Here is a 12,348-nt window from a genome sequence, read left to right on the forward strand (position 1 = left end):
CCTGGATATACATACATACATACATACACACACACACACACACACACACACACACACACATATATGAAAAAAATGAAATCAATTCCTACCACTTAGCAGTAGATAGTTAAGCTGCCTGGCTTCTATATGCTTTTATTTACAAAAAAAAAAAAAAAAAATCACAAGCAAACAAAGAAAAATCAATGCAACAAATCTCTACTGAGAAAAATGTGCTTCCAAAATAGAACATCAGAAAAAAAATTCGTTTTTTTTTTTTAAAACTTAATTTTGTTATGTGTGGTATTCACTCCTAGCTGACTATCAAGACTCAGTACCTCATTCTCCAAATATTAAAACATACAGGTCTATTTTATAAAATTAATCAATGTTCGAATGCATATTGTTTTGCATGAAGAACATGGCAATATGACACACATTCCTACCTTTAAAACTGTCTCATTGGTCAACAGTGTAACTTGCTTTCTTGAAGCTTGGTTTTCCACGTACCTAAAATTTTTATCATCCCATATAGAAAAAGGGAATATTAAGCAATTTACACATTTGAATAGCATATTGGGGAAATTAGCCACCTAGGTTGGTTTCCATATTTTTTTCATTTCTTTTCAAAAATAAATTCAAGACAACAGTTCATAATTACTTTAATGATAATTATTAGTTCAGTCATAAAGGCCATATATCCCAGAAACAGGAAATGTTGCTTTTAAAAGATAACTCTGGAGAACTTACAAATTATGTAAAATATTAGTAAGAATATTTTTATGTTAAGATTTTAAATCCAACAAAGAAACTCTATCTTTAAAAGCAGAATGGTTCTACATTGCAAAATAAATTATTATTGCAAAAGCAACTGAAGATTCACTTCACCCTAGTCTCTAGTATAAAATACAATAAACACATCTTTTTACCTCCTAAATGATGGAAGGCGCCGGATATTTTCACACTGATTAACTGAGAAAAATTTTATTCTTTTCTTGGCTTCTGGGAGATCACAGCACAGAACACTTAGGGGTTGCAAATAAAAATGTTCTAGTAGAGAAAGCTAAAAGAAATATGAAGATTTATAGTTTGGTAGTAAACATTTTGCCCTCTATCTGCTTAATTTTAACTCTTTTTAAGAGCAAAGGTGTTTATGGTTGGGGCTGGAGAGATGGTTCAGTAAGTAGAACCCTTGCTGTTCTTGAAGATAACTGAGATTGGGTTCCCAGCAACCAGAAGGCAGTGACCATTTGTAATTTCAGGTCCAGAGAACCTCAAAACTCTCTTCTGGCCTTCAGGGCACTGCACATGTGGGGCACAAACATACTTGTGGGAAAGATATCATACACAAAAATAAAATAAATATTTTTTACACATTATATCACTAACATTCCAACAGTACTTATAGACCTTTAATATTTTCAAGGCTACAATTCTGTGGACAAGGTCAGTAGCAAAGGCCACAAACACACAGAGAACACAGCTGAAGATATTCTTTCTCTGGTGATCCCCGGTAAATGGCATTCGTTAGGTAAGAAGCCCATAAGATTTCATCAAGTCCTTTACTTCTAGCCCAACCCTCAATGGTTAAGATTAAGAATCTTTACTGGAAACAGCTGTTTTCCATTACTGATAGCCTAATTTTATTTCTACAGGTGGATCCAGGGGAAGAAAGGAAAGGGAGACCCTAGGAAAAAAATAACTAGAATATATTTTTTCTAGATCTCACTATTAAATGCTTTAATCATCAGTATTTTCTTACCTTAAGTCCTTTGATGAAGTTTTGAATTGAGAAATCATGGTATAAAAAGATGTTGGTTAGAACCTGTAACGCCTTCTTACTTATTTTAAAAGGAAACTGAGCTGTAAGAAGCAGCTGAAAGAAACAGAAGGGTGGAAGACATACTCTTTAGCCTTCACTTACCATGAACATGAAGACAAACTCTTTAGCCTTCACTTAACATGAACATGAAGTATAAACAACCTCACATTTAAAGAATGATACTGTGAAGGGCTGGAGAGATGGCTCAGTGGTTAAGAGCACTGGCTGCTCTTACAAAGGTCCTGAGTTCAATTCCCAGCAACCATGTGGTGGCTCAAAACCATCTATAGTGAGATCTGATGCTCTCTCTGGCATGTATACACTCACACACGCAAACACACACATTTTAAAAAGAATGACACAACAAATAGGAAAGCAATAGTAGTTACACTCTATTATTTTTCTAAGCCAAATATCAAACAAATAGTAAATTTTATGTACTTAAGAGTAAAAACACCAAAAAACAATTCATATTACAATCCCAGTGTGTTTGGAAGAGGGTCTTACCAGGTAGCCCTGGCTTTCCACAATTTGTTTTGTACACCAGCTTAACAAAAAACAAAGACAAAACAGAAAGAATCCCACACAGAGATCTCTCCCATTCTCAAACTACATTCTAAACCAAAGATGTCTACCAACTTCCTTTAAATTCCTAATCTTCAAATAATGCATATTAACAATATAACCATTTTTCTCACACCAGAAGATACCCCCCCTCAAAAGATGGACTTTTTTATTACCAAATAAAACCTGTTTCTTTCCCTACTAATCCAAATTAGTGAAGAGTAGCAAGCTGTGTACTTACTGAATGAGAACATATGAAGAACAAAAATGATTTTTCTTTTTGAAAATATAGAGCAACTTGTACAGCTACATAAGGACAGCTGTATTTTGCTACAAGTATTCAATCAATTTTGAACTGAAACATTTTTTCCTAATGTGTCAATAAATCAGAATGCTATCTGCTGTAGACAGATGTGTAGAAGTGGTTAGTAGATGACCATACAGGTTGTCATCGTTAACCTATACAACCATCATGAAACACATCTTACTGGAATCTGGAATGAATCTGGGGCAGTCAATAATCAAGAACTGTATTGCTATTTACACAGAAACAGTTAAAGTCTAAGTTTAGCAGCCATTGTTAAGAGTAACATGACAGTTGTCCAAGTCCACAAAACAACTTCAGGGCTGGAGAGATGTCTGCTCTTCCAGAGGACCCACACAGTGGCTCACAATCATTTGAAACTACAGGTCTAGGGATCCAACACACTCTTCTGACCTCAAAAGGCACTGCATGTGTGTGGTACACTTACATATATGTGTACAAAACTCATACAAAAAAGAAAAAAACACAAACAAACAAACAAACTTTAAACTAGTTGATATAAAATGCAAGGTCAAAATATACTGGTAATGGACTGAAGTCTAAAAATTCTGTAAAATTTTACTTATTACTTTTAGTACTAAGATAACTCAAATCCAGGGCTTGCCTTCCACACTGCCAGACAAATGTTCTATATATAGTGAACTGTATCTCTAGACCTCTAAATTAATTTTAAAAGCCTAACTTTTCCAACCAAATAATAAAAACAAGAAATAATATAGATATGATTATTTTCATAAAGCTTACTTTTGAAAAAGTAATTTTATGCAAAGAGACTATACAACTATAAATATAATTTAGTAGAAGCATTTACATGTGCAAATAAATTGAACAAAGTCTGAGAGACAGGGATTTACTGGTATCATTTCTTATATATAATGTATGTCTGGTAGTTTCTGTTTCCATCCCATGGCACTGGTAAACACTTTTTCTTCTTACCTTATCAAGGATTACAGTCAGGTGCTCCTTGCAAGACAAAGACTGGAAGAGTTCTATACACAGAAGAGATGACACTGCATGAGGGAGCAGTCGATGGATAATAACAGGAGATGTGGCAATTCCAAAAATGAGGATCAGTGGAAATTCATGCAGATGCTGACTAGTTTTTTAAAGAAATATACAAAAGCTTCTTCAGCAAATGTAGTTCAATATATCACACTTCAAAATGATATTTTAAGACACTGCTTCTAGGCCATTCTTTTTTTTTTTTTTTTAAAGAAAAAATAGCAATAATAAAATAGCCATCTCCCAGATTCTAACTCTGAAATCAATTCTTTATGAATCCTCCTCTTTTATAATTAAGAATACAGAAGTCCAGAACATTAGACTACCAAAGGCATAATAACAATGAGTCAACTATTATTCAATATACCCTTACCAACTCAGAGCCTCACCTAGTCTTCCAACAGTCTCTACTTCCCTTTTCACACATACGTATCTTTACACACATGTAAGTCATCTTTTTAATGGACATTATTCATGAAATCCATATCCCTTCCTAATATTTTTATACTAAACACACTGAACATGATTTCATTATCAGCACAATTAAGACAGAAACAAATAGCATCTATGGAGTGGAATGGCGTTATTCATAAGTCACATTTCTCTGTACTTTGACTGCTCTCTCCCATTTCCTATTACTTTCCAATATTGGCTGTATGAAGTACTTTCTATATTTATAGGAATAAAGCACTGTACTCTCTTGTGGCTATTCTAAGTTCTTTACTTTTGAGGTTCACAGGACTAAGAAATCCAAGTTAAATAACACTGTTATATATCACACTGCACATAATGGTAACAAGTCTTAGGACATTAGTTTGAGAATTCACTTCAATGGTAGAAAATTTGTTCAGGCATGGCTTTTTTCCCCAGCACAGGGTGGGGTGTTGGGGAGATACATTAATATATCTACAATTCACTGTTCAATGGGGCAAAAATCCTAACAAACCACACTCAAGAATTTTTAGTATGTTAGCTGATATACAGATTAGGCGAGAAAAGTTAATTATACCCTATCAAATATATAATGGAAATGAATGTCAGGAGAATTTAAAATAGGGTTAGTTACTTCAATTTTAAGTCTCACTAGATTGCCTTAAAAAACTCACAACATTAAAAAAAATTCTCACTGGAAATATATAAAAATAAGATACTATGATACTGAAAACATTTAAAAGAGTTAATCTTTATAAGATAAATGACATTTTATATCTATTTACCATGTTAATTAAAAACACACTAAATCTGTATGGTTTTTCAACTTTATGCCAAAAACCAAGAAAATAATTTGTAAGAGGTCTTTGAACATTTTGTTTAGAGAAAAATAATCTAAAATAATTTTAAATTTCATTAAGTAGGTCTAAAATGAATACTATGTCTTAAAAATTAGAAGTAATATTCTCTTAACAAAAAGAAAATTTTAAACAAAAGCCTAGTAACTGGAGGTGAAGATTTAAACAGGGATGGGGACAGGGAGATGGGAAGAGAAAGGTAAAGGCAAGAAAAACCAAATCAAATATATGAAATGCCATATGGAAATCTGCTACTTTGCATACACTGGAAAACTAAAACAGGCCAGTGAGATGGATCAGTGGGTAAAGGCACACCTGGTGACCTGAGTTTGATCATAAGAGAACACATTCATAGTTGTCATCAAACCTCCACATATAGGCATTATAATAATAAATGAAAATACACATCATTTACCTGCTGATAATTATGAAGTCTTGCAGTACTTTTGTGCTGAAGCTCTCCATATTCTTTAAGATAAGCACAACAGGCGGAGACTGCCATTGGCTAGAAGTAGTCCTCTTTTTGATTGTCATCTTTGGGCATGTCGCCTACGCCATTGTGCAATAGAGATGTTAAAAGTAAACCTTCTCAGCCAAACAATACCATACTGCTGCTTGCTAATGTATTTCTTTTTATACTTCACAATGACTGTTTTTATTTTCCCAAAATAATAAACAGCATTCATTCTAACAGTTACTAGCAAAGTCTGTTTTTATAGAGATGGTAACAGTAAGAAAAGTAAGAACCGTAATACATATGAAATAAATTTTCTGCTGAAAAACATAGGAAAAAGAAACTTCCTACATAATCGATTTTTTTCAGTTGATACATGAGTATGTTCTAACATGAGTTTTATTATCACACAGTGGGTGCAGTATTACAAACTTTCAACCCTGAAAGGAACACTAACTATATGGCCAAACCAAACTTAAAAGATACTGGACTTAAATTGCCATGACTTGGATTTCTAAAAATATCTAAGAATTTAGATTAAATTAAGGTACTGTCATAAGCATCCTTATATAAAACACAATGAAACTTCATGTACGAATTCAGCAAAACACATTAGAAAATATCACCACAATTTACTGAAATTGTCTGGTAACACAGCACTATAAACTAGGGCTATTGAACTGCAGGAACCCATGAATTGTTTCAATAAAGATGCTCATGGTAGAATGAATTTATATTTTGTTGAATGTACTTTATTTACCATATTGTTTTGTTCAATATACCTTATTTATATAGTAATGCTTCCCAAGAATTTTGAGCATGGAACAAAAATTTGAAAGTTACAGAATTACTCATCAAGGACTAAACTTACAGCAGGAACAGATGATATGTGTCTATTTAACAAAAGCAAATACAAAGAACTTAGGAGGTAATATAAGAATGATACTGCCATTATTACAGAAATAGAATGTGTAACAGAACCAACTCATGATGTTTTCATGGAAGAATCCAAGAATCCAAGCATGTACTAGTAATTAATCTCTACAGTTGAAGAATACTTTCAAATTCTAGTAGCTTCGAAAAAAACAGCTACCATAAAATTCCTATTACTGCTTTACAAACCTGTTAATTAAAAGAGTGACATATAACTAAAATAACCTGAGCCAAACTGAATATTCAGTTTCTTTTTACCTGTGTGACAGTCATGTACCAACTGGAAAGTGAGTCCATGGAATAATTTGTCTTTTTTGGGGTCTTAACACTTTTCACCTCTTTGGATTTTCCATCCACACAGCAGTCCATCAACTGTGAGGTAAGCTTTTGTAAAAAATGTTTCACATCTGCAGAATATAAAAAGCAAGAAAACTTATCCACTGAAACCTTTGATAAGCACATTGCATAATTTGAGAAGTATACTTTTTCTATATTTCATCAATACAGTTAAAATATGCTAAATATATTATTACTCATTAATACCCTTCCCTTAATATTTAAAATTTCATTAGGGACTAGACACATTCAGTTGGTACTATACTTGTCTAGCAAGAACAAAATTCTGGAGTTGCCTACCAATGCTAAATAAAAATGAGTGTAGTCAAGCATGACTGAAATCCCTGGACTTGGGAAAGGCAGGAAGACCAGAAGTTCAAGGTCATCTTCTGCTACATAGTAAACATATGACAGCCTGGGTTACATGAAACCCTTTCTAAATAAGATAAAATAAATATATTTCATTAATTCAGACTAATATCAGATCAAAATTTAGATATATTATCTACAAACGTTATCTAAGCAAATGTGTAAGCAGGAAATTATAAATTATTTTTCAAATATCATGAATTTACTTTCTTAACACCAAATAATGTTAGTCCTTAAAATCGAGTTACAAGAAGTATTTTATTGATTATAAATCTTCCTTTACACTCACTTAAAAAAAAAAAATCCTCAAGACTGTAATTCTAATTTATCACAACAAAAGTAGTACATTAAATCTGCTATCAGTACAGATGCAAACATAACTGAGTATGACAGTCTGCACACCCTATAATTTGATGTTTTCACAGGAAAACAAATCTGAGTATGACAGTGTGTACCCTTCATGATTTAAAGGCTTTTACATACTCAAGTCTCGTTCTGCATACAGGCTATTTTTTTTAACCTTTTAACCTTTTCAAGTGGGAAAGTAAAGTGGTTTATGACAGTGACTAAAATTGAGTGAGACATGCACAGAGTGGGTTACAGGTGGAGTAGAGGTGAACACAATTTTGTAATATTCCACCAAGACATCATGCCATTTATACATTACCTGGACAATCCTTAGCTTGCAATGAGACTACATATGGTGTGACATTATTCTGAAGGGTCTCTGTTAGACTTTTGAATATTAAATCATGATCTGTAACATTCACACCTATGAGAAAATAAACAACATCATGTCATCATCTTTATTAATATAATAAAGGATATTTTTAAGAACAAGTAAAGCACCAAATGAAAACAATTTATAAACACTATTTGCAATAGAAATCTAGAAAATTGCAACGAAACTGACTCTCCTCCCAGAACATGATCTAAAGGAAATGTGGTACTGTTTAGTCCTGAAAAGTCCAAGGCCCAGGTGGTGAAGGCATGATTCTTAACCTACTCTTACTGGGAAAGATGGTGAGACCTACTGGAATTAGTTTGGTTCCTATCTACCCGTGCCTACCCATAGATAAGCACTTTGTTACTCCATAATATACTATCTCGGAACATGCCCCAAAGCCAGGAGCCAACTCAGTGTATACACCAAACCCTTTGAAACCATGAGTCAAACGAACATTTTCTTTCCTTAAGTTGATTATCTAGATTATTTCGTCTGTATCAAAAAGTTAACACAACTACTTTGTTCAGAAAGGCCTGTAGTTCAAGTCTTCCTTTGAAAAGGTTACTAAGCATATATCATTGACCTTGGAAAATAGCTTAGGAGCAATTTCATTACTTTATCAAATTCAGACAGGAATCATTAGATTTAAGTACAAGGGACTAAGGAATCCAAGCCCCTTGTGACTTTACTTTAAAACTGAGGATAAAAATATGACACTATTGTTTAAATCACAGTATTTAATTAAAAAGTATACTCTAATTTCTGAGAGAACTGAAAAATTAAAACTTTGGGACTTTGGTATTTAGCAAAGTACCTTTTCATTTTGAAAAATAAGTTTTTGGTGCTCTCTATATGGCACATCAGAATTGGCTGGAAATTTCTCCAAAACTCTGGATTCAGTCTGTTAACTGATAACTTCCCTAACTCAACAATCTGTGACTTGAAATCCCAGCACTCAGAAGGCAGAGTTGCATCTCGTGAGTTCCAGCACAGCCTGGTCTACATATTGAGTTCTAGGATAGTGAAGGAGACCTCAAAAACTACAGGCAAAAAAATTGTTTGGTATTTTAGCTTTAGACTTGTCATATATGTCATTTAGAAAAAAAAATTCAGAAACACTCATGCCAGCAATAAGCTCCCTTTCTTTGTTTTTTCTCTTTCTTTCACCTGTCTACTTGTAGCAGGTGCTATGGGCTGAATGAGAATGGCTCGTACAGGCTCACAGATTTACATGTTTAGTTCCAGTTGGTAAAACTGTTTTCAGACGGATTAGGAGGTGTGGCCTTGTTGGAAGACGTGTCAAGGGGGATGGGCTTTGAGGTTTAAAGGTCCATTCCAGGCCCAGTCTCTTTCTCGTTCTACAACTTGAGGGTAAGATATTAGCTCTCAGCTACTGCTCCTTCACCATGCCTGCCTGCTTGCCTGCTGCTATGCTCCCCCTCTACAATGGTCATGGGCACATCCTCCATTAAATGCCTTATTTTACAAGTTGCCTTGGTCATGGTTTATATTCATGACAATAGCACAGTAAGATTGCAGGCTCCTTTTTGTTTGTGTTTGAGGCTAGACAACAGCTAGTTCTCCCATGCTTGGCCATTATCCTAATTTTCTTGGGGTCCATCAAAGATGCCAGTATGCCAGTATCCCCAGATATCAGGAAGCAGTCTAGAGAACACAGCACCCACATTCTCAAGAGATGGAGTAGATGGTTTTGGTCATTTAGTAGGCTATGGATGTTGGTCACTATTTAGGGATGATGGTTAAAAATTGTTATTGGTCATGGTTAGAAAAAAAAAAAACTAAACAAAGAATATTAGATTCTGAAGAGATAAAGGGGGGAATATAGTATAAAATGATATGTTTCTACTTTTGTTTAAGGTATTGTACTCATGCAGCTCATTTAACAGTATAATGTAAATTTCTAGTCCTTGAAAGTTATTATAACAAACTATTTAGGATAATAAAGAAATGAAGTGGAGTTGGTATGTAAAATGAAAAAAATTTTTTTTCAAATAAAAAAAGGAAATTTGGGTTAGTAGTTAGTCACCTATAACAAAGAAACTTGTAGTCATGCTAAGTATGCTTTCAAGGTCAATCAAAGATACATTTTAGATAGATGTCTTCAAACACTTCAAAGATCTATAGAATATGGCATTTAAAACGTTCTGTTAACATACAACTTTCATGACAATGAGATATATCTGCTCATGGCCGCACTAATTTACTTCAGAGAAGATGATGGGCATTGAAGAAACTCCATATGGAACTTGCTTGAATGTGACAAAAATAGCCATTTGAGCAAAGAAAATGCTCTTGTCTTGACTGCTGAGAGTATGCTATACAAACTGAACAAGAAAGACACAAAGGAAAAAGGCTGGAAGTGTGCCAAGATAAGGCATGACAGTCCTTCAGAATTCCTGCTTCATAAAAAAGTCTGCCAGACATTCTGCAGGGCACACAGAAAAGTGACTGCTGAACAGTGCCAATAAAAAAAAAAAAAAAAAAAAAAAAAAAAAAAAAAGGCATGACAGACCATCGAAATTCCTGCTTCACCGAAAAGTCTGTCAGACATTCTAGACCGGTAAGCCAAAGACAGATGCCCCAATGTTGTAGGGGAACCTTGGGGTGACTATTCAGGCAGCCAGGTGTGTCTGTCACTTCTTAATTTTGGAAGGGACTTGCACCGTACTTCCTGTTTACTCAGGTAATATATCCTTTTGGGTCTTGAATGGAATTGAAAACTGGGCAGTTATAGAAGATAAACTAGGTATAAAACTTTGGACTTATCAAGAGAGGAAAGATAATGGAGTATTTTCTCTAAATTCTCCAAATACAAACTGACTGGACACTGTAAATGTAATTCTTACTTGATAATTCTATAGTTTCATTTGTTAAAGTTAATACCTTTTCTTTCTATTTTGACAATACCCGATAATTGTTCTTATTGTATACAGTTTTACTATGCTAGTTAAAACCTTTCCTTTTTCTTTAGACAAAAGGGGGGAAATGTTGTAGAATCTTTTGTACACTGTGAATATGTGTAACTTGGATTGGTTTAATAAAAAGCTGAATGGCCAATGGCTAGGCAGGATCTTCAGAGCAGAGAGAACACTGGGAAGAAGGTGGGATTAGAGAGGATGCAAAACATGCAGAAAGAGAAGTAAAATCCATGAGCTATGTGGCAACACATAGATGAATGGAAATGGACTAATTTAAGTTATAAAAGCTAGCTAAAAACAAGCCTAAGCTATAGGTGGAGCTTTCATAATTAACACAAACTAAAAAAGACTCTCTTCCTGACCTCCATTACAACCTTTCCAGTGTCACCCCCAGACATGCAGCAGCCAACTTGCAGATGCCTCTCCTCAATACTACCTCCATTCCCTAGGGACTCAGCCAATCTTGGTGCAAATCAGTTTACTCCCCACATGGATACTCTTCGCTCATTCTTCTTGCCCATCCCCCTTCTTCTGAGTCAGCCACCAATATCTAGAAAGAGATTCTGGGACTCCTAGGGGTCATGGTAGACCTGGGCTCAGATAGGTGATTTTCACTGTCCCTCATGCCCTATATTAGGATCTCTCCGGTCTCACTTCCAGCCCTGTAGCTGCATGCCTGCAGGTACCCTTAATCCCACCCTACCTCCATTCCCTGAGAACTATGTTGACTCTTTAGTTCAGACTTAACTTTTTTCCTTCCTGTGAACCAACCGTTCAGTCCTCCCTATTCCTCTTATCCCTATTCCTCTGTGTCAGTCCCTGATACCTAGAAACAATATCTACCTGGGACCCCCAGTGGCCACACCTGGAAGGGACTCAGGTAGATATTCACACTATCCTCGTCTTCCATGACAATCTCTCTATTCTGACCCTCAGCCCTGTTACCACCTGCTTGCAGATGCCCTCCCACTTAGCTCAAATCCATCTGTTGAAGACTCCAACTCTTTGTACAGACCCAGGGTCACTCTAGCCCTATCTTTCCAAATTATTCTGTCTTCCTGCCACCTTCTTGCAGAGACACCTTATAGCTCTTTCCTCTCAGCCTTTTCTCCTAGTCTCTCTCTATTACTCTCACACTGTCTACCAAGCAACCCACAGACACCACACACTAAGATCCAGAGAGGGCAAGAGAAATCAAGGAACAGAACACTCGCCAACAAAGATCAGATATCAACACCTAGAATCACTTCAATCATCCTAACTGAAGATGCCTACCCACCAGCATTAGCAGGCAAGAGAACCCAGTAAACCTCTACTATAGTAGGCACTGAGAAAGACAATACAGCGGAAGCACAAACTGAGAGTAAGGCCCTATTGCTGAATACAACAGTTAACCACTACATGTTCTCAATGAACACGGAGAAGTCAAGCTGAGGCCAGACTAGATGCTTTACCCATCCTGACTAGTGCTCATGGTCCTGGAAAGCACTCTGCATGCTTGCATAGGAGAAGGGCATGCTACAAAGCCTGCAGTCTCACAATGGGCACCCCCCTACACGATGTGCTGCTGCAAGAGGAGCACAAATGCAAGAGTAACCAGCCACTACCTGAT

At 35.4% G+C, this 12,348-nt stretch overlaps 1 protein-coding gene across 2 annotated transcripts in view; it reads right to left on the reverse strand.

The window, feature by feature from the left end:
* Orc3 (origin recognition complex subunit 3) overlaps positions 1–12,348 on the reverse strand; it is a 47,244-nt gene that overhangs the window by 22,740 nt on the left and 12,156 nt on the right. For both annotated transcript variants that reach the window (XM_051187503.1, XM_051187504.1), the window contains exons 5-11: positions 7,738–7,842; positions 6,624–6,772; positions 5,394–5,527; positions 3,624–3,783; positions 1,739–1,852; positions 906–1,039; positions 423–486 (exon numbers count right to left, since the gene is read on the reverse strand). In XM_051187503.1, coding sequence (XP_051043460.1) covers positions 423–486; positions 906–1,039; positions 1,739–1,852; positions 3,624–3,783; positions 5,394–5,527; positions 6,624–6,772; positions 7,738–7,842 — 860 coding nt within the window. The remainder of the gene's footprint in view (positions 1–422; positions 487–905; positions 1,040–1,738; positions 1,853–3,623; positions 3,784–5,393; positions 5,528–6,623; positions 6,773–7,737; positions 7,843–12,348) is intronic.

The sequence above is a fragment of the Phodopus roborovskii genome, unplaced genomic scaffold (genome assembly GCF_943737965.1).
Source record: "Phodopus roborovskii unplaced genomic scaffold, PHOROB, whole genome shotgun sequence".
Taxonomy (NCBI): Eukaryota; Metazoa; Chordata; class Mammalia; order Rodentia; family Cricetidae; genus Phodopus; species Phodopus roborovskii.